The following is a 23,014-nucleotide window of genomic DNA, read 5'->3' on the forward strand; positions in this document are numbered from 1 at the left end:
ATGGTTTACAATTCCCTACAAATCAGAGTCCCTCAAGTAGCCAAGTAACTGATTTTTGGCAAGTATCTCCAAGTATAGAGCACCGGGCTGAATTAGGGATTATATGTAAATGCAATGGTTCAACGATCTCCTGTATTGCATCAAAACCCCTTGCTAAAATGAGAAAAAACAGTGGCTATCACAGCCAGCTATATTGACCTCCTGATAGGTTATTTCTGCCCCTTTAAACTCTGCAGTTATTTTTGCAATAGTTATGTTCAATAAAATGAAGGATAAAACACGAGACATTTGCTCCTGTTCTACACACCAAAGAGCATTTGTAATATACCTGTGTTTTAACTTGGGTTAAAAAGCTGAATAGACAATTTTAAAGAAATGGATATAAATAAAAGTGAGGTTACTTGATCAATTCATTTTTCTCCCTGGTTATTGTTCCTTGAACTTGATAGCAACCAGGAAAACCTACCATAACCATTTACTAATTTAAGGTGGAATAAATATATAATATTTAGTCCTAAAATTAAAATTTCAGGGTTCTCTCCACCTTCTACCTCTCCCCCCATATATTTCAGGTGAGGTATTATTATTAGGGTCATCACAAAACTTCAAAATTTTTTGAGTTGAGACTATTCCCTCCTCTCTTGAAGGTCCTAAATTTGCCCTCTTTTCTCTTTTAAAGTAAAATATAAATGGGTTTTGGGAAATAAGACTCTAGCGACATCCCACGTTAACTGTAATTTTCATTAGTTTAAAAAAAAAAAAAAAAAATCAGACATTATTCATTACTCAACTCCTAAACAGGATTCTGTAATTTTACCTTCAAAAAACAAAGCAAATTAAAAATAAAAAATCTTACATGACCAGCAAATTCCATACCTATTACATTTACAATGGCCTTCAGTGCTCCAAGAATGCTGCCCAATACTTCAGGGTACTCTTCACCCAAATACTCATACAAAACAACACCCAAGTGACCCATCAATTTTTCCTGTAATAGTAAAAAAAAAAAAAAAAAGTGTTAAATGTTACTGTGTACATTACTCCTTTCAGTGAAGAAATAAAAATCTGATACAAAAGTTTACCTCTTGACAAGTCTTCATGACAACAGCCGTTCGAGATATCAAGTCAGCTGCCTGTTGCCTAACCTTTGCTGATTTGTTATTTAAACGCCACAAAACTGTACCACAGATCTGAGGCAAATAAGGTTTGACTCGTTTGCCAAGAGCATTGACCACTGTGCCAAAGCCGTTCAACATTACTGAGTCCTAAACAGGAAAAAAAAAGAAAAGCCAAGTTAAATTTAAAAACCACATTCAATGTGAATAAGCATTTAGTTTGTGACTGAACAGTTGAAACATACTAATATTCACTTTTCAAAATTCTAATCTAAAAACTTAAGGTAGAAGATATTCCTTTGTAGCCAACTAAAAGATAACATGAGCATTTCAAAAAATTATTTCCAAAAAAATTTTTTTTTTAATTTTATGGCCACATATGGAAGTTCCCCGGCCAGGGGTTGAATCTGAGCCACTGCTGTGACCTCTGCCACAGCTGGGGCAATGCCAGATCCTTTAACTCTGCGCCAAGCTGGGATTGAACCTGCACATCCACAGGGACCCAAGCCACTAGAGCTGGATTCTTAACACACTGTGCCACAGTGTGAACGCCAAAATTATTTCAAATTTAATTACTTATAAAGTAATAATACTTGCTTGAAAATGTTTTACAAATATGAAAGTCAGTGGCAACTTGCTGTAATAATTAGTGTCATTACCTCTGTAGTCTGTTCTTGGAAAGCATAAAGAATACCATCAATCAGCTGTTCTTCAAGTTTATGATCAATATCTGCTGCCCCCAAGTTGCCCATAATTTTCTCAATTGTCTCCATGACCATTTTTCTGTACTGTTCAGCTTCATCTTTCAGATCATCCACAATCCTGGATATAATTTCTGCTGCACCTACTTTGTTTGCCAACTCCACAGTAGTATCAACTAACTAAAAAGAAGGAAAGCAATCATGTAATTCATTGCTTTTTCAAGGAAATAAAGAGACATCATGAAAATGGAATATTCTAAAGATACTACTTAGCTAGTAATATGCTGAGAACAACTGACTTATATTATAAAAACTTTTAAGAGAAAGGTGACCAAAAAATTTAAATTAAGTCTAAATCAAGGTAATTTAAGGTTAAATTTGTATTCATGCTTCACCTATCCAGATTAAGGACTTCATTTACTAAAATGTCAATTTGTAGTTGGTTATTTATCCTAGAATGCAAAATCAAAAGGGAAGTTAATTTTGGCTAAAATCCATCTCCTTGACAATCAAGCACAACCAACCTATAAAGTTCACAAAGCAAAAGATATTTATGTAATATGCATTCGAATTAGACTAAAGGATCAGCTGAAAGGATTTTTGAAAACTTTTTTTCTTCAGCAAAGGCTTACCTGTCGGTAATTTCTTCTATCCAAAGCCATTCTATGTTGCCAGAAGTGTTTAAAAAAGGGAGGGAGGATCTCTGTTTTAATGTAGTTTGCTTCTACACCATCTGTTCCACAACACTGCTTTACCACCTGAAAGGTTGAAAAATAGTAACAGTAAACATAGTTCTGTTTTAATATACAATATTTTGTAATGATATAAAATTCTCTTTGAATGTTGAAGCACATCCCAATTTAGATTGACAAATCCGGAACAATAATTTGGAAAAATTACCTTCAGCACAATTTTCTTCATTTCTTCATCAGGAGATTGGAATTCTCGAATAAGAATTAACATCACTTCTCTGGTATAGTAGTTGGCATATTCTGCATCCATGAGGGGAATAAGATACCCAATAGCCTTTAAGAATGCAGCCAGACCCTATTTTAAAATTTTGAAAATACAAATTTGTTACATTAGATTTAAGTCACTTCAATAAGTAGAAATAAAAAGAAAAATGAAATCAAATTGATGGATCTACCTTTCCTCTGTGTTGGCGTATACCTTTCCATAGAGGCTTTAACACAGAATCAAAAGACTCGATACCATAAGGAGTTGCTGCTTCAGCCAAGGCAGCAATGGCCAAAGCACTAATGGTCCGTACTTTCTGCTGCTCATCCACAAGACCTATAAAAAACCAAACACAGGTTTCCACTGAGTAACTTTACCTAGTTTCTATAATATCAAGATTCTAGCGATACACATAACAACTTAAGTCAAACTGAAGCTGTTCATATTAGACAAAGTTAGACCAAAGCCAGTATGAACCACAACCTATGAGCAGCTACTATTAAAAATCCCATCATAAACTATATGGTGTTTAGGCAGTTCACTTCCATTTCTCGCTCCAAAATCTGTAGCCTAAATTTCAAGAAATCTGTCTTATAAAAAACAAAGTTATAACACAACTTACCATGTTCAATGATTTCAACTAAACTTCTGAGATGAGGCAAGATGGCACAGCCCATAAGAATAGCTATCTGCTGTACAATCTTAATACCAGTGTGCCTAGCTTGCCAGGACTTCTTGCTTTTGCACACAGCTTTTAAGAAGGGCAATAAGGATGGAATGCCCAGCGCAGAGGCTACAACAGCAAAAGCTCTAGCTGTTGTGTTACGGACATACTCATCCATGTTATCTATATCAGGCCTCATGGTAGAGATCATAGTAGCCAGACCAGCAGCCTAAAAGTTTAAGAAAAAGCACAGTTATGAGTTGATAACATTACCCCCCAAACAGTTCCTTCTATAATCAAATAATCCCATCAACTAATATAAAACTTTCTTCTCCAGAAATATAAATACCTTTGCCAAATTAGAAATAATCTCTCGGCCTTCCACTCTAGCATAGTAATCTTCATCAATCAACAATGGTTCAATGACCACTAGGATCTGAAAAAGAGAAGCTACACTGTCACACCAATTACTGATGCAATACTCATGGGACAGAGTACAGGAAATTTATACTGGCCAAGAAGTTGTTAATCAAGGGATAAATTAGGATTTTAATCACATAATTTCAACCCCACATAAAGATGAATATTTGAGAGAACTGTTAACCATATAGACTATTTTTTTTTTTTTTTTGTCTTTTTTGCTATTTCTTGGGCTGATCTCGCGGCATATGGACGTTCCCTGGCTAGGGGTTGAATCGGAGCTGTAGCCACCGGCCTACGGCCTACGGCCTATGCCAGAGCAACGCGGGATCCGAGCCGCATCTGCAACCTACACCACAGCTCATGGCAACGCCAGATCATTAACCCACTGAGCAAGGGCAGGGACCGAACCCGCAACCTCATGGTTCCTAGTCGGATTCGTTAACCACTGCGCCACGACGGGAACTCCAACCATACAGACTATTAAACACACACATATACACACACACCTGTCTGAACTTCACAATTCTAAGTCATAATTACTACCAGCAAAAAATGGTTCTTAGCACTAAGTGGCACAGTAGAGAAACACATATTTTCTCATCCTAATATCAAGAAAAGCAGATTTTAAAATATGAGTAATATGAACCCAACACATAAGATGGCAAAAAGTTACATCTATTTATGTATATATTTGTACATGTGTGAGGCATGCTTGTGCAAAAAGAAAAAGATCTGGAGGGTATGTAAATTTAACACTGGTTACTGAATAATTTTAAAGAGGCTGAAATTTCCCCTTTTAGTATAAAAGTACGGAGTTCCTGTCATGGCCCACTGGTTAATGAATCCAACTAGGAACCATGAGGTTGCGGGTTCGATCCCTGGCCTTGCTCAGTGGGTTAAGGACCTGGCATTGCTGTGAGCTGTGGTGTAGGTTGCAGACATGGCTGGGATCTTGCCTTGCTGTGGTTCTGGCATAGGCCAGTGGCTATAGCTCCGATTAGACCCCCAGCCTGGGAACCTCAATGTGCCACGGGAGCGGCCCTAGAAAAGGCAAAAAAATAAAAATAAAAAAATAAAGGTATACCATCAGCTATTATTGTTTTAGAGTTTTAAATTTTCATAAATACATCTAATAAGCTGGTTAAAAAAAAAAAGTCCACAAATTCCTTTTATGTTAAAAACACCAAACCATTAGAAACACAAATTGAAAACAAACCTTGTGCACATATGGGCGAACTAAATCATCAAGTTTGTATAATATTCTATCGATAACTTTCACAAGCAAATGACGTTCTTGATCCTCAAGTGTAGGAGACATCAGCAGAGGAAGAATCTGATTAAACAAAGGACCAGCTCCAAACTCACGAGCTTTATCAGTAATCTGACGCAATGCAGCCTGGAGAAAAAAAAAAATTATAAAGGCATGTTTCTTTATAATAAACATTTTGCATAAGCAAATTAGTTATTCTATGGTTTTCTCTAACTAGTGGAACGAAGTTTATTCCCATCAAAATTATTCTGAAGTTTGAACTCCTATAATCAAAGCTCAAATGTTTTCAGTTAATTCAAAAAGGATAACAGAGTAAGAGTGTAACATAAAACTCAACTTCCCCTAAAGAATCAATCATCTTCAAGCCACATATAATACTAATACAATTCACAATGCAATTCAACTATAATAAAAAAAAATTTTTTTAAATTCTGATACAATTCCCTCAAATAATTCCAGTAATTACCTTAGACTCTTCAGGCTCTGAGGATAAAATGGAGTATCTCTAAGACTACATGACGTGATGATTTAATAAACTGGTACTTACCTTTCTCATGGGAGGTGTTCCATTCTTAATTTTTAAAAGCAACTTCATTATTTTTCTCTCTTTTTGCTCTTCTGGACTAAGGGTTGATTCATCAACATCAACCTAATAGGAAAAAGTAAAAAATTTAAAAGGTAGGTGGAGATTAAGATTTTTAACAACTAAATAAAAAGTAACACTTTTTAAATCAACTATAATTTAAAACAGTAAACCTTTTTTAAAAATTACTATTTTATCTCTGCTATTATCACTTACCAAGAGTTTATCAAAGTACTGAATATCATCAGGTTTTAAAAACGGAAGATTTCCAGATGGCTGGTCATTAACACTTTTCATAGTTCTATCTTCAGTTTGCATGTGGAAACCAGTCATACCACCCAAAGGTGTTGGAGTTGCTGTCAGCTTTCGAGCTGGAGTTCGAATAGGAACATAACCAGCTGGAGGAGGAAGCACCTAATAGAATTAAAAGACGGTTTAGGATTTCCTTAACTTTATAAAGAACAACATAACTGAATAATATTTGCACTTAGGAAGCTTTTTGCTTAGAGACAAGAATTAATTAACATTGACTTGACTTTTCTGTCTTCATTTTAAAATATGACAAATATTAATATTTCTTATTGAATTTAAATTAACTTTATCAGAAGTGTGGGGGAATGAAGAGATACACAGAGTAGGCTTATGAAATTCTCATCACTTTCAAACAATCTATGTAAACGTGTTACTGAGCCAATGTCATAAATGAAAATAAGCTCACAGTGCACATATATAATGTATAAATGTTCATATTTTAATAAAAATTAGAAATCATTCATATAAATCTCTGCATCATAAAAGCAAATCGCTACTTAAGTTGCCCTACAAAAATGAGCTGACTGCATAAACACTAAAACCAAAATATTTAGCAAAGCCCTGTAAAATACACACCGTTTGACTAAACCCCAAAAAATTCACTACAGATTCACAGAGGATTTCCCCCTCCTACTGATAAAGAAATCAATAAATGCAATTAAGACAGACACCCAGGTAGTTGATAGTAGGCTCCTGACTACGCCCACAGCATTACATGGAGTCTTTAAATAAGTTATAAAGCAGTAATTCCATGCATACTTAAAATAGACACTCTAATGCTAACTGAACAGGGGGGAGGGGGGTATTACATACATACCAACTGTTAAAGAGCAATAGGTATTAGCAGAAAAGGCTCTGTATGTAAAGGCCATCAAATGACTTAGGTTTCAGCCCTAGTATAACCTCAGCTACATGACCACCTTTTGATCAGCAAAATGTCCCTGAGAACAGGCACCTAGAGAATTTTATAGTTCAAGCAAAATAAAGTTGCTATGGTAAAGAAAGCATTCTTTGTGTTCACTGGAAATCCATGAACTTAAATACACAAGATCTTGTGAGGTACGAAGTACAATAACCATGATCTAATATGAGCTTAATCCTGGGACTGCTGATAAAACTGAAGCAACAAGCTATTCCATACCCCCAATGCAGCAGTTCTCAAAATGTGGTCCTAGAAGTCTTTGAGATTTCGCACCTTGTAAAAGTAATAAAAGCTTCAAGTCATTCATTTCTTTTCATCTCTACTACTTGGAAATAGCTAAAGAATGAAACAGCAGTAGTAAATTTGGGCAAGACCACTGCAAACTTGACCAGTTAGTATTTTCAAAGAATATTTAAAATAAAATCTACATCCTAAAAACCACCACATTCATATTTACTGTTATTACCTTATATCCTTCTGGGAACATAGCATCTAATTCTTCATCAGACAGTGGACGATTTCTCTCATCAATTTCTCTCTCCCAACGCCAAGCCTGAAGCTGTTCAGGAGTCATACTCATTATGTGACCTACCGAAAAAACAATTTGTGTAATGATCCAAATTTAGCATTACATGGGTCCTTGCGATATAAGACAGTTAAAATCAATTCTAACATTAATTGTATCTATCTATATATATACATATGTAGTTTTTTTTTTGTTTTTTTTTTTTCTTTGCTTTTTAGGGCCACACCCACGGCACATGGAGGTTCCCAGGCTAGGGGTTGAATTGGAGCTACAGCTGTTGACCTACACCACAACCACAGCAATGCCAGATCCAAGTCGAGTCTGCGACTTACAACATGGCTCATGGCAACGCCAGACCCTTAAGCCACTGAATGAGGCCAGGGATCAAGCCTGCAACCTCATGGTTCCTAGTCGGATTCATTTCCACTGTGCCAGGATGGGAACTCCTACATTTATATTATAAACTCAAACCAAGATTTCATTTTTATGTTGTTAGTTTTGCTAAAAACAGGCATTAATGGCACACAAAAAAACACAAAGAAAAAATGCAAAATATTAACAGGGAAAAAAACTATTTCTAATCATAAAATCAAAACTATTTCCAATCATACCTGGAGTAGGGGTAGCCATGTTCATGGCTGGTGTGCCAATTGGTGTTTTTCCAGGGGTCAGAACAGGAGTGCTTCCACCCATCTGACTAGCTGGTGTTTCATCCCAACGTGACTTTCTTTTACTGGCTCCAGGAGTTGGTGTTTCACCAATGGAATCTCCGCCTCGATCTGTTCGAGGAGTCTCAGCCCATCCACTTCCATGCCCAGGAGTATCTTTAAAGAAAGAATGCATAAGCATAAAATTCTACCCACTGTCAAAAAATTAAAACTTTCTCGAACAACTAACACATTCACACTGATCAATTTCGGAAACAGGGTATTCCTAAAATTGAGGTACATTTACGTATGGGGAGGCCCATATTGATCCTCCTTTACTATTGATTTCTTTCCACTGATTATGAAAACAATAAATAGTAACCACTAAGAAACAGGAAAACAGAACAAAGTATTTTTTTAACCACCCATAACATCACAACCCACAGAGTCATTTTATACATCTTGAACCACTTTTCATCTCTCCATAGAGTGAGACTGCTCTGCATGTACATTTCTGTACTGTTTCTCTCATCCATTACATGTTAATAAGCACTCTGCTCTATCATAAAAAAAAAAAAATTTTTTTTTGTTTTGACCACAGCATGCAGCGGCTTGATGTAGGATCTCATTTCCCAGACCAGGGGCTGAACTAGAGCGCAGTGGTAAAAGCACCAAATCCTAACCGCTGACAACTGGGGAACTCCCAAAAATCTTCATAAAATTTTAATATAGCAGATGCAATATTAAAGCTTAACTTTGCAAAGCTAATCTCATAAACAATGAAATATAGCTTTAGAGAGTTTATGTAAAAAAGCAAGAGATTTAGGCAAATTTACACAGACAAAAGGAGATTTACCTGAGACTGGGACAAGAAGGAATAGAGAGTTATTCTTTAATGGGTATGGTTTTGGTTTGGGATGATGAGAGAGTTCCAGAAATGAATAGTGCCGATGGCTGCATAACACTTTGAATGTACTTAATGCCACTCGACTGTACACTTAAAATGGTAAATTTTATGTTTATATATAATATATTTATATATAATATGTATATAATACATATTATATATTTTATATATGTATATTATACATAATAGATAATATTTATATATAATAATGTTTATATATAATACCACAATAAAAAACAAAAGGTTATGGTCTACAAACTTTACTTTCTCCTAATATTCTTCCTAAAATAAATCTTAAACCTCTTTAAGTGGAAAGAATTAGGCATATAATCTACTCAGTTCTTTATCTGTCCCAAAAGCAGCTGGTTATTTAGCTGTGTAGCAAGGACTAGAGAAAACAGATTTTGACCCATAAACATACAACTCATCAAATCAACATTTCACCCAAATACACACCCAGACTCTAAGTACCTCTTTCTGTTTTGGGGGTCTCATCCCATCTGTTTTTACGAGCACTGGAAGTTGCACCTCCATGGCCTGGTGTTGCATGGCCTGGTGTATCGCCTCGTCCAGGAGTAGCAGCTCCCGCAGGTGTGTGACTAGGTGTAGGATCCCATATTTTTGAGCCTGGGGTTGCTCCAGGAGTCTCACTTCCCTTTGCACGTCCTGGTGTCTCATCCCATCTTAGGGAAGGAGTATGTCCTGGGGTCTTAACAGAGCAATAAAATTTTATTTAATATACCCACATAAAAATAACTACAAAACTTCTGTTAAACAAAAAAATTAAACAGAAGTTTGAGTTCATGATTAAGAGAGTGGATTATCCTGCTTAAAAGATACCTAACTTTCTAGCAAATGTGTTTATGACAAAAAAATAATTTAAAGATTTAATTTGGAACAATGAAAAAAAGTCCTAGTTTAATAAATCAATGTATTTTGGGTAATAATCTTAGTTGTGCCACTAATGGCTCTATTAATTTTGGGAAAACATTAAGGTTTCTCTGTCTAGATCTACAATCAAAGAATTTCAGCTTTAATTATATCACCACATCTTAAACTGGGGCTTAGAGAGACCCATGGTGCCCACTAAGAATATTTGTTTTTGTTCAATTTTGTGTGTTTAATATAAGCATGTTTTGGATCTCCTGGGTAATTATTATGACTAGATATTGCCATATAATTTCGATCCTTGAGATGAGGTTATATTTATAATCACATTTATAATATTATTCTAACTGATGCTGGCAAGATTAGTAAAAAAAGATTACAAGTATGAGCTCTCATGTGGCTCAGTAGGTTAAGGATCTGGCATTGTCAGTGCAGCAGTTTGGGTGACTGCTGTGGCATGGATTTGATTCCTTGCCTGAGAACTTCCACATGCCACAAGTGCGGCAGAAAAAAAAAAAGATTACAAGTAGACTTAAAAAGTGATCAAAAGGTTCCATGGTAATTCAAATAGACAAGTAGTGAGCAATGCAGAGTATAAGACAACATGTGTTAGCAAAACAAAGTGTATAGTACAGACAATATATAAAAAACAGGTGATTTAGTGGAAGCAAAACAAAATTTGTATTTAAATATTGCTATTAAGTTTTGTAGTATATTTTTATATATTTCTTTTTACAGCTGGATGTTCCAGAGTTTCGAATTGGCAAAGTGAGTTAAAACTCTAGCTGTAGCAGCTTGGACCACTGCAGAGGTGCAGGTTCAACACCCAGCCAGGCACAGTGAGTGGGTTAATGGATCTAGCATTGCCGCAACTGGAGTCTAGGTCACAGCAGTGGCTCAAATTCAATCTCTGGCCCAGGAACTTCCATTTGCCTTAGGTGTGGCCATTAAAAAAAAAAGGTTGGATGTTCCATCTAACATAAGAAAGAGTTCCATTTTGCTTTATGTTTGCAATTTTGTGTAAGTACCATAACAATTTTAAGACTCGATATTTTTTCCTTTCAAAAGATTCTATGTATTACTTAGGTTTGAGACATTCTCAACCAAGTGAGTAAAACACATAAATTGTTCAAAATCTCATTTTCGGCAACTGTCCCTCCTAATGAATCAAGCGGAAATAAAATTCTTCATAGTAGCCATTGTAATTTCTAGTCATGATTAGTATGGAGTTATGTGAAATGAGATTTGTTAAAGAAATCATGGTCTGGAGTTCCCACTGTGGCTCAACGGAAACAAATCTGACTAGCACACATGAGGACACAGGTTCAATCCCTGGCCTTGCTCAGTGGGAGTGGGTTTAAGGATCTGGCGTTGCTATGAGCTCTGGTGTAGGTTGCAGACGCGGCTTGGATCTGACGTGGCTGTGGCTGTGGCCAACAGCTATAGCTTCAATTCAACCCCTAGCCTGGGAACCTCCATATGCTCCAAGTGCGGCCCTTAAAAGACCAAAAAAAGAAAAAGAAAAGAAGAAAAAAGGAAAACATCATCCCAATCTCTATAATTTTTATAAGACAGACATCAATTCATGTCTACTTTTCAGTTAAACAGATACCAAAAGGACAAGTTTCTCTTTCTTAATTTTATAAATTTGTACTTAATGTCAACCATAGTATTTAAATTTATATTCTGCAGAACCAAATCTTCTCCTATATAGCAAACAAATGCAGAGTCCTTAATAGCTATCTTAAACTAAACTGTTTGGAAATTATGTTATTAGCCTTAGTGTATCTCAATTCTGGATTTGGGAAAATACCACCATGGTCTGACAGCTTGTTCCTGATTTGTAAATAAATCTGCAATAGCCTATGCTAGTGTCAACAGTGACTAAGACGAGGGTGGTGAGCACAGAGGTCATGAAAAGTGGCTAGATCCTGAATATCAAGGTGGGGCTAGCAAAATTTATTTACAGATTGGATGTCAGATAAGAGAGTAAGAGGAGTACAAGATGACCCTGAAAAACTCTTAAGGGCTTGGTTTGAGCCAACAGACATGAGAGCAGGCTTGAGAGAGTGAGTAGGGAAAATCAATTTTAATTTGGAGATACTGATGATTCCTATCAAATGCACATCAAGGTGAATGTGTCAGATATGAGGAAGAGAGGAGAGATGAATTTGTAAATTCGGGAGTTATCTTCAAAGACAGCATGTAAAGACAAGAGTGAGATCCTAGGGAGTTAAGTTAGGATGGAAAGGAAGTCCTGAGCACTAGAGTATCCCACATTTGAAGAAGCTGAGGAAGCTCAAGCAAATAAGACTAAAGAGCAGTAGCCAGTAAGGGGAGTATTAGGAGAATCAAGAAAAACTGAAGCCCAGAAGCTAAGAAAGTCAAGGGTATCAAAGAATGTCAAATGCTACTGGTATGCTGAAAAATGAAGATTGAGGCTTGATCCTTGGATTTAGCAATTAGGAGGTCAAGTTATCTTGACAAAAGAGGATTTGGTGGAGTGGTGCAGGCAAAAACACAGAGTGCAAGTAGAGGCAGACAATTCATTCAAATTATTTTGTGGTAATAAGACGTGCAAGTAGAGGCAGACAATTCATTCAAAGTATTTTGTGGTAATAAGACGTGCAAGTAGAGGCAGACAATTCATTCAAAGTATTTTGTGGTAATAAGACAGAAATGAGATGGCAGAAGGAAGTGAATGTGAGGGTCAAGAGAAGATTGCTTGCCGTGTTTTTTTTTTCTTAAGATGAAGATTGGTAAAATGCATTTGCTGATGGTAAAAAATAACTTAGAGTACAGAAGGAAAAAAACTATGTAACACAAGAGCCTTTGAGTAATAAGAGCTGGAAAATGACATATAAGTGGATGGTTAGCTTTAGTGAGGTAATTAGGTTAAATGAGGTCACAAGGTTGGATCCTAATCTGATAGGACTAGTGTCCTTGGGAAGAGACTCCAGAGCACACTCACTTCTCTTCACGTATACAGAGTAAAGGCCACATGAGGACAGCAAGAAGGCACACATCTGCAAGCCAGAAAGAGAGCTCTCACCAGTTACCAACCCTGGTGGCACCTTGATTTTCAAGCCTCCAGAACTGTGAGGAAATATCTTTTGTTTACGCCACCCAGTCTGTGGTTATCATGTTATGTCAATTAAAGCATATTAATATATATTCCATAAAGGAAAAAAGTTAAAAAGAATAATAATAAAATACTAAAGGAATTACCTCTGCTTGATCCCAACTTGATAGCTTTTTTGGAGTGGCACCAGGAGTCTGATCAGCTGTTTGATCCCAACGCCGTTTTCGTTTTGAGGGAGGCTGGGATGCTGCTGCTCCATTGACGACTTTTAGTTCTCCAGCTTTAGCTTTTTCTGCTAGCTGTTGCCTAATTTCTCTCTGAAAAACATTTAAATGAACACTGAATATCTTGGATAAAGAAGCTATGGTACATATATACAATTGAGTACTATTCAGCCACAAAAAAGAATGAAAATAATGCCATTCCCAGGAACAAGGATGGACCTTGAGATTATCAAACTAAGTAGTTAGTCACAGGGTGAAAAGCAAACATCATGTATCACTTATATGTGGAATCTTAAAAAAGGATACAAATTAACTTATTTGCTGAACAGAAACAAACAAAACAAATTTAGGGCTCCCAAAGGGGACGGTGGGTGGGTCTGGGGAAGGATATGTGCATGTGTGGGTGTGGGTGTGTGTGTTCCCAAAGGGGATGGAGTGGGTGGGTGTGTGTGTTCCCAAAGGGGACGGGGTGTGGGTGCGGGTGTGTGTGTTCCCAGAGGGGACGGGGTGTGGGTGCAGGTGTGTGTGTTCCCAAAGGGGACGGGGTGTATGTGTGGGTGGGTGTGTGGTTTGGGATCAGCATGTGCACACTGCAGTATATGGAATGATTGACCAATGGGGACCTGCTGTATAGCACAGGGAACTCTACCCAACATTCTGTGATAATCTATGCGGGAAAAGAATCTGAAAGAAAATGGATGTGTATATATGTCTAATTGAATCACTGTGGTAAACAGAATCTATTACAACATTGTAAATCAACCATACTTCATGAAAACTTAAAAAAACAGTATCTTTAAAACATTTTCAAAGTATTTTTATTTCTTTAGTGCAGTCATTTCAATAGCATTTAATGCTATTTTATTCTTCATTCTGTTTTCTATGTAGTCCTATTCCTTATTTTCCCTCTCCTGCCTGGCATTTTCAAGTTTATTTGTTTCTTTTAGGGCCACATCTGAGGCATACGAAGTTCCCAAGCGAGGGGTCAAATTGGAGCTCCAGCTGCTGGCCTATACCACCACAGCCACACCAACTTGGGATCCCAGCCACATCTGTGACCTATAACCACAACTCATAGCAATGCAGGATCTTTACTCCACTGAGCAAGGCCAGGGATCAAACCTGCATCCCCATGAATCCTAGTTGGGTTCGTTTCCACTAAGCCACAAAAGGAACTCCTATTTTCAAGTTTTATACAGTCTTTCTACGCAATAGATGAGGAAATACAGAACTTATGACATAGAGCACACTGCTTTATACAGTTAATGAAGTAAAATCTTCAATCAATGGCAGAGAATCAAAATGCTTCCACTGAAAAATAGTTTTATTTAAAACTCATATAGGAGTTCCCATTGGGGCTCAGCAGGTTAAGAACCAGACATAGTGTCTGTGAAGATGCAGATTTGATCCCTGGCTTCACTCACTGGATTAAGGATCCAGCATTACCACAAAGATCCAGTGTAGCTGTGGCTGTGGCACAGACCTGCAGCTGCAGCTCCAATCTGACCCCTAGCTCAGGAATTTCCATATGCCACAGTGCAGCCGTAAAAAGGGAAAAAAAAAAACAAAAAAAACAAAAAAAAAACCCACAAACCTCTTATGGACAGCAATTCAGACTATGTAATAAATTAGAAAAGTGATAAAAAGTAAAAATATCAAAATTTTGTTATAACTATGTATGTACTCCATAGAATACAGTCACAAGAAATACATATTTTGTTTATTTATTTATTTATTTACTTTTGTCTTTTTTTTTTTTGCCTTTTCTAGGGCCGATCCCTCTGTATACGGAGGTTCCCAGGCTAGGGGTCCAATCGGAGCTGTAGCTGCCAGCCTACACCAGAGCCACAGCAACATGGGATCCGAGCCGTGTCTGCGACCTACACCACAGCTCATGGCAACACCGAATCCTTAACCCACTGAGCAAGGCCAGGGGTCGAACCCACAACCTCATGGTTCCTAGTGGGATTCATTAACCACTGCGCCACGACGGGAACTCCAAACTCCTATTTATTAATTTATTGCCACTCCCACAGCATGTTTGTTTCTAGGCCAGGGATGGAACTTATGCCACAGCTATAACCAGTGATATAGCAGTGACATCACCGGATACTAACTTGACTGATCCACAAGGGAATTCCTACCCTATGATTTTGAAGTGGGGTTCTATTACTCCCATTTAATTTATTCAACAAATCTTTTATATATTCATAATAAAGTTATAGAGATTAACTATTAAAACAGTGCAATCTCTGCAGGCCAGCAGGAATTCTTCAGAATTCTCCACCCATATTCAAACTGAATTTTATGGAACAATTAGAGGCTTTTCTTTCTTTGTTTTTTTTTTCCTTTTGTCTTTTTGTCTTTTCTAGGGCCGCACTGGGGGCATATGGAAGTTCCCAGGCTAGAGGTCTAATTGGAGCTGTAGCCACTGGCCCACGCCAGAGCCACAGCAATGCCAGATCTGAGCTGTTTCTGCAACCTACACCACAGTTCACGGCAACACTGGATCCTTAACCCACTGATCAAGGCAAGGGATCAAATCCACAACCTCATGGTTCCTAGTCGGATTTGTTAACCATTGAGCCACGACGGGAACTCCCAGAGGCTTTTCTGAGAATGATTTTACTCTTTGACTTTCCCCTTAGACACTGACTTCAGGCACATACCATCAGTCCTCCCCCAGACATATCCATGATATGACTAAAGGGCCAGGTATTAGAAAAGGATAGTATAGGACTACGAAAAGCTTAATTTGGGAGGTGACACAAATTTCATTAAGGTTCTTTCTCAATTTTTATTAATACTGTTAAAGATACTACTTGTGCAGCAAATTAAAATATAAAAATATCTCAATCTCAACTTCCTTTACATTCCTTCACAACCATTAAAATATAAAGCAGGTTCACAGACCTCTTCTTTAGTTAAATGCTGTTCTCGCATTACATCCATGTAAGTCCTAGCATTCATTTTAGGATCAGGGGTCTTCCCTCCTGCAGAAAAGAACAGCAACAGGAAAGAGTACAATAAATAAAAGATAATCAGGTCCAATGGATTTATCTGCCCTGCTCTAATATTACATTATTCCATAATCATTTAATTTATTTTTTGATGGAAAACTTTAATAATTATACATCTTACTTTTTATTGAGTTTGCTGATCAATTTAACCTGTTTGAACACAAACATATCTACAGCAGTTTAAAACAAATATTTTAATGCATATAAAAACAAAATGACAACACAGTTTAGTCTTCAGAAGTGATGGGTTCCTGGGTTGCTAATCCGGAATACGTACACTTTCGTGCCTTTGTCTCCATCAGCAGTTCTGACTTCAAGCAGCAGAATAGAAGCCTAGAAAATTATCTCTTTACCATTAGTAACACTTTGGAAAGATATTTATATTCAAAACATTACCTGTTGCAAGCTGTTAAAATCCTGACTACAAGTAACTATGACTAGATAAGTTCTTCATACAATGTTCTAAAAACAGTTATAGTTTAGAAAATCTGATTTTTAAAAATATACCTCTAATCTTATTCTGATGTCATGTTACTAAAAAGGGCTTCATGCTTTTTACAGTTTCTTGACCCAGAAACATATTTTTATTTTCTTAGAAAGTATAAATAACAACTGGAAACATATTACTTGAAATATTACTTCTACCAGTTATTATTATGCACACAGAAAAAGTGGTGTACAAAGAGATGTGTTAGTCTCTTGGTTAAAGTTTCAGTATTTGCTTTTCAAACTTCAAACTATCTTAAAGAAGCCCAAACAGTATATAACACGATTCACAGAGGCACACTATTATTTTAGAAATGTGATAATTAGCTATACAAGTAGTATAGCATCACAATTTAGGAAAAAATAATAAAATTCTAAGACATTTCCTATGCTGAAGATCATGCCCAATTGGTAGTGTCATTCTTTCTGACACTAGCTCTGTTAAGACTTCCTTTGGAATACTTTTTCACCATAATCTAGAGAGGATGTGTTGAACTGCACCCTTAAGAATGCAGACAGGACTGGCATATAGCAGTACTGCTGTAGGAAAGAAATTAAGGACAGTTAGTATGGGCCTGTGAATTCTGACATACATGTTTAAATCAATTACAATTATGCAAGTAAAAAAAGAATATCCCTACTAATTCATGCAGGCTGAAAGTCTAATTTATAAACCTGCAGCAGAATCTAATTTTAAGAAACAGGCACCTAATTCTGATTTTGAAACTCACTCACCTGAGGAAAGCTTCCATCAGGCTCACTATGTCCCTTGTGCTGACCTGCACACTAAAATTAGCAAAACAGACTCGAACTATTAAAAATATCAAAGTCTTTGTATATATACTTTTGTTTTAACTTTAAGTATGCTTAGAGCAATAGGTGCATTTACTAAACTATATTTAGAGCAATATGGGGGGAGTGCTAATGTGGAAACAGTTTCTCAAAAGTAACAATCCTAAAAATCTAAGATTTGGAATGAAGACTTTCAATAATTTGAAAGTATTTTGAGCAGAAAAACATATTTGTTCAAAGTAAAGAAAGCGTACCCAAAACAAAAGTAAAAGAAAAACCTTTAACCCTTTGCGTTTCTATGGCATTGGCTCATTATTTTCTTGTCCTTCTACCTGGAAAGAAAACTGGCATTATAAAGATGAAGAATATGGCATCTGTGACTTCAACCAAATCTATACAAATCTATAATAAGGGGGATTTTAAAAAAGAAAAGCAAATTCATAAGCATGCCAAAAAAAATCAAAGGGCTAAAGACAACTTAACATAAATAAATTTCTGAATACTTATAGAAAAGTGGGAAAGAATTACCATCTGCAAAAGGATCAAGACGCTCTGGAGAAATTATCATGGTCCGCCTGTGCTTTTTGTATTCATCTTCCCGGTCTGCAATCTTCGGAGGTCGGTGCTCAGCAAATGGATCATACTGAAAAGAGGTATGTCTCATTTAATACTCACTTATTAAATAACAAGAGTATCATAAACAAAAACCAGAACACTCTAAAACATGGAAAAATATTTAATAAATGCCTACTAAAATTCTGTATCATTTCACCGATAAAAGCTAATGTGAAAAAATAAAGCATACGGAAATAAGACAATTTCCACAGTTCAATCCTTCATGAAATGACTACCTTTATAAAATAAACTATTTATTTCTAATTCTCACAAATCAACTCTCCCTCAAAACGTTTTAATAAACCTGACTCCTAAAATATGTGGGTTTCCATGGGAATTTAGACATTCCATTTTCTTCAGCTGAATAAACTTCAGTTTTAATTAAAAATAAAAAAAAAGTCACCTGTTCTGTTGACTGTGGTATATCATTAAGCAGCGCCACAGGGGCATGATATCCTGGCTTCTTCTGACCGAGCAAACTTGTAGATGATGAGTAGTCATCGTCATCCTGCAACGAAATGCCCCCAAAAACCACAAACAAAAATTCAGAACTTAAAAACAAGAAAGTACAAAGACTCAGCATAAAATCAAAAGACAGCATGATGAAACTTAACACTTGGGTTTTCAACTCAAAAAGCTACTAAAGAAATTAAATTTAGTTCTCTATTCTCTTAAAAAAATATTAAAACAAGGAACACCTCCTGTGAAAATCAATTAAAAGTAGGTATGGACTAGAAAAACCTGAGTATTTCATTTTCTCACAGACAGCATAATGAACTTTGTTTTTCAAATCTGGAAACTACAGTTTATTCAGAACTCTCCAGTTTTCATGTCTTTTTTTTCTTTTTTGTCTTTTGTCTTTTCAAGGCCGCACCCACAGCATATGGAGGTTTTCAGTCTAGGGGTCTAATCAGAGCCACAGCTGCCAGCCTACGCCAGAGCCACAGCAATGCGGGATCCAAGTCTCATCTGCGACCTACACCACAGTTCATGGCAACACTGGATCCCCAACCCACTGAGCAAGCCCAGGGATCAAACCCGAAACCTCATGGTTTCTAGTCGGATTCGTTTCCAATGAGCCACAATGGGAAGTCCTGGTTTTCATGTCTTTTTAACTCTTGGGGTTTTTTGTTCATGTTTTAACCACAGAAACAAAATGTAATTAATTTTTAATGTATTTATTTCCCAAGAAATATATTTAAACACAACAATGTTTTGTTTATTACTTGACCAGTGTAAGAAGTGCAACAATAGGCAACTCTCAAGAACTTAACACATTTATTTTTGTTGTATAGGAAAAATTATCACATTGTATGCCAACTATACTTCAGTAAAACTTAAAAATATTAAGAGTGCACAAATTTCATAATAACAACAACAAAAAATGAAATGACAGGAGTTCCCAAATGGCCTAGTAGTTAGCATTGTCACTGCTATGGCTTGGGTCACTGCTGTGGTGTGGGTGCTATCCAGGGCGCAACAACTTGTGCACGTCCACATGCCATGACCACAGACAAAAAAAAGTGCTAATCATAAAATAAAACGCAGCTTGAATTCCATAAAAATAACAAGTTTCATTATCTCTATACATAAAATGTTACTAGATCACATAAAAATGATTAGTTATTTCACCAAATTTGGATGTTTGGGATGGTGTGACAAAATATAAGCTATGTGTAATACATAAAAACTCTTTAAGAGGTATATTTCAAAGTGAGAGGTGGCCATCTTCCAGAGTAACTAAAATAGACCCAAAAAAAGCCATTAATGTCAGTAGGAAGAGGAATTCCCACTATGACACAGAGGGTTATGGATCTGGCGTTGTCTCTATGACAGGGTTCAATTCCCAGCCCAGTGCAGCGGGTTAAGGACCCAGCCTTGCCACAGCTGTGGTGTAGTTTACAGCTGTAGCTTGGATATGATCCTTGGCCTGGGAACTATTATACGCCATGACTATGGTCAAATATGTATATGAGAAGTACATAGGTAACAAGAAAGAGTCTGTTCATATTAAGATGCCACGGGGGAAAAAACAGCACCAAGCACAAGTCAGATATCAAAAGTCACAAGGACGGATGGCTATTGAACATGAAGTCACTCATTAGGCTACTCTAGATAGAGCTCAGTAGGTAACAATAAGGATTTACTTTACAATGGTTAATGATTTGCAGGTACTTTGCTGGATAAACAAAGTAGCTTAGTTTTAACATAAAGATTCAGAACTGAACACAACCAGGAGCTTCTTAGAGAAGGCCACTTTTAACAGTTTTATCCTCCCAAAGATCTCCTCATCTCCAAATTGTCTCCCCAGATTAAAATAGATGACTCAAACAGAGGACTCCTTTGTATGTCTTACTCTCCGTCAAAAAAAAAATGCTTGGACTTTTCGTATAGTTTGTAACTTACATCTTCAAGTTCAGTTGCAGCAATTGATGTCACGTATCCAGCAAATCTGCTGTCACTTCCACCATAAATTTCCTGGTCATAATAACCTGTAGAATCAAGGCCCACTCCTTGAGCTTCATCAAGAGCTGCCTTCTTGCCTTGAATTTCTCGAATCTGTGCTTCAATATCTAGAAGAAAATTAATAGATCTTGATTTCATTTTCCAAAAACCATTCAACATAATGCATTTCTCTGATAGGTATTATTATTAAAAAAAAACTCTTCTAAATACAGAAACTTTAAAAAGTAACCATACTATAAGAGATTACAACAACTATACACAAGTACTGGCTTTTAATAAATTTAATACATCTCCCAACTCAACAGACAATACTTACACACACAAGAAATGCTTACTATTTCATCAACTATAAATTACTCTTTAAGAATGGACTACCGGGAGTTCCCATCGAGGCTCAGCAGTTAATGAACCCAACCAGTATCCATGAGGATGCAGGTCAGATCCCTGGCCTTGCTCAGTGGGTTATGGCTCCAGTGTTGCTGTGCACTGTGGTTTTAGGTGGCAGATGCAGTGGGATTCTATGATGCTGTGGCATAGGCTGGTGGCTACAGCTCCAGTTCGACCTCTAGCCTGGGAACTTCCATATGCCGCAGGAGTGGCCCTAAAAAGACAAAAAAAAAGAATGGACTACCAAAGCTTATTAAACTACTGCTGAATTCTAACCTTTTCCTAATTGAAAAATAATACTGTTGATGTTGATTATGGATCAAGAACAACACTAAAGATTGTTTAAACTCTACACTATCAGGAAAGTAAATATAGTACTATGGAGAATGGTTCTCGGCCTTGAATGTGCAACAAACTGTCTACAGATTTTGATTCTCTTAGAACGCAACAGGCATAGATCAGATACAAGTTTCTACATTCCTAACGAGCTCCCAGGTGGTGTCCTAACCATCTTCAATAGTAAAACAATAAAGCCTTAATTCTTTTTTTCTGGTCACACTTGTGGCATTTTGAAGTTCCTGAGCCGGGGTTGAATGTGAGCTGCAGCTGTGACCTGAGCCGCAGCTGCAACAATGCCAGATCCTTCAACCCACTGTGCCCTTGAACCCACACCTCTTCAGGGACCTGACCCACTGCAGTGGGATTCTTAACCCACTATGCCACAGAACTCCAAGTTTAAATTCTTAAGCATGGAATGCAGATCCCTACACAGCTTGGCTGCAACCATTTTACATTAGTTTTAAGATTTTAAGAATCAAAATGCCTGCCTTCAAATACTCTCTACTATTTAATGCATTATTTAACCTATGTGTCTCGGTAACCTACAACAGAGAAGTTTTAAGGATTATATGACACAATAAGGATGAAACACTTAAGCATTCAATGAATGAATTAACTCGTGTGTCTTGCTCCCCAATAACCGTTTCTATTCTCATAGGAATGATATTCAGAAGACACACATTTGCTGAAATATCAACTCTTCTCAATAGCTTTTTTAATTTTTTTCAAGACTGATAAAAATTCAAACAGCACAATGAACACCCATATACTCCTCCCTATATTCAAGTGTTTATTTACATGAGATAAAGCAAATATACACATATACATGTAACTTTTCTAAACCATTTAAAACCCCTAGTATTTCAGCCTGTATTTCCAGACTTAGGTAGGGTCCTATCCTACAAAACCACAGTAGTTTAGCATGCTTAAGAAATTAAACCTTGGGAGTTCCCGTCGTGGCGTAGTGGTTAACGAATCCCACTAGGAACCATGAGGTTGCGGGTTCGGTCCCTGGCCTTGCTCAGTGGGTTAAAGGATCCGGCGTTGCCGTGAGCTGTGGTGTAGGTTGCAGACGCGGCTCGGATCCCATGTTGCTGTGGCTGTGGTGTCAGCCAGCGGCTACAGCTCTGATTAGACCCCTAGCCTGGGAACCTCCATATGCCGCGGAAGCGGCCCTAGGAAAGGCAAAAAGACAAAAGAAAAAAAAAGAAATTAAACCTTGGAGTCCCTGCTATGACTCAGAGGATTAAGAATCCAACTACAATGGCCTGGGTCACTGCAAGGGCACAAGTGCTATCTCGGGCCTGGCATAGTGGGTTAAAGGATCCCATGTTGCCACAGTTGTGGTTTAGGTCACAGCTATGGCTCAGATTCAATCCCTGGCCAGGGAACTTCCACATGCATTGGGTGTGGCCATTAAAAAAAAAAAAAAAATGAAACCTTGATATGACATCTAAAATATAATCCAGTTTCCTATTTCCCCAAGTATCCTAGGAACATCCTTCACAGACGTTCTTTGATTCCTGATCCAATCAAGAACCAGGCACTGCATTTAGTTGTCCTGTATCTTCTGTCTCCTTTAATACAGACTAGTCTTCCAACCTTTTGAAAGTCTTTTTTGACACTAAGTTTAAATTACAAACTAATGTTTCTTTCTTTCTTTCTTTCTTTTTTTTTAGGGCTGCACC

The 23,014-nt window shown here is 37.0% G+C and overlaps 1 protein-coding gene and 1 long non-coding RNA gene across 5 annotated transcripts in view; one reads left to right on the top strand and one right to left on the bottom strand.

Annotated features, from left to right (window-relative positions):
- Window positions 1-23,014, bottom strand: part of SF3B1 (splicing factor 3b subunit 1) — a 42,724-nt gene that overhangs the window by 6,102 nt on the left and 13,608 nt on the right. For 2 of the 4 annotated variants that reach the window (XR_002339208.2, XM_085000283.1), the window contains exons 2-20: window positions 20,541-20,707; window positions 18,538-18,642; window positions 18,048-18,162; window positions 16,135-16,214; window positions 13,144-13,314; window positions 9,499-9,736; window positions 8,085-8,297; window positions 7,414-7,535; window positions 5,930-6,127; window positions 5,678-5,779; window positions 5,077-5,256; window positions 3,787-3,873; window positions 3,396-3,666; window positions 2,964-3,109; window positions 2,717-2,863; window positions 2,449-2,574; window positions 1,775-1,996; window positions 1,083-1,265; window positions 877-988 (exon numbers count right to left, since the gene is read on the bottom strand). Coding sequence is in view for 2 of the 4 variants with exons in the window: in XM_085000283.1 (XP_084856409.1) it covers window positions 877-988; window positions 1,083-1,265; window positions 1,775-1,996; window positions 2,449-2,574; window positions 2,717-2,863; window positions 2,964-3,109; window positions 3,396-3,666; window positions 3,787-3,873; window positions 5,077-5,256; window positions 5,678-5,779; window positions 5,930-6,127; window positions 7,414-7,535; window positions 8,085-8,297; window positions 9,499-9,736; window positions 13,144-13,314; window positions 16,135-16,214; window positions 18,048-18,162; window positions 18,538-18,642; window positions 20,541-20,707 (2,985 nt within the window). In the remaining 2 variants the exon portion in view is untranslated. Of the gene's footprint in view, window positions 1-876; window positions 989-1,082; window positions 1,266-1,774; window positions 1,997-2,448; window positions 2,575-2,716; window positions 2,864-2,963; window positions 3,110-3,395; window positions 3,667-3,786; window positions 3,874-5,076; window positions 5,257-5,677; window positions 5,780-5,929; window positions 6,128-7,413; window positions 7,536-8,084; window positions 8,298-9,498; window positions 9,737-13,143; window positions 13,315-16,134; window positions 16,215-16,518; window positions 18,163-18,537; window positions 18,643-20,540; window positions 20,708-23,014 lie in introns of those variants that run through there. The other 2 variants (XR_014830025.1, XM_085000284.1) reach the window with 2 other exon arrangements.
- LOC146396068 (uncharacterized) lies at window positions 10,355-14,804 on the top strand. Its single transcript, XR_014830027.1, has 3 exons — window positions 10,355-12,440; window positions 12,539-13,702; window positions 13,741-14,804. It is a non-coding gene; the product is annotated as an uncharacterized LOC146396068 (long non-coding RNA).

This window comes from Sus scrofa, chromosome 15 (genome assembly GCF_054392235.1).
Source record: "Sus scrofa isolate SSC_HxYL_T2T_F1_AM1 chromosome 15, Sscrofa_HxYL_maternal_Yorkshire_Landrace_v2.0, whole genome shotgun sequence".
In the NCBI taxonomy this organism is placed as follows: domain Eukaryota; kingdom Metazoa; phylum Chordata; class Mammalia; order Artiodactyla; family Suidae; genus Sus; species Sus scrofa.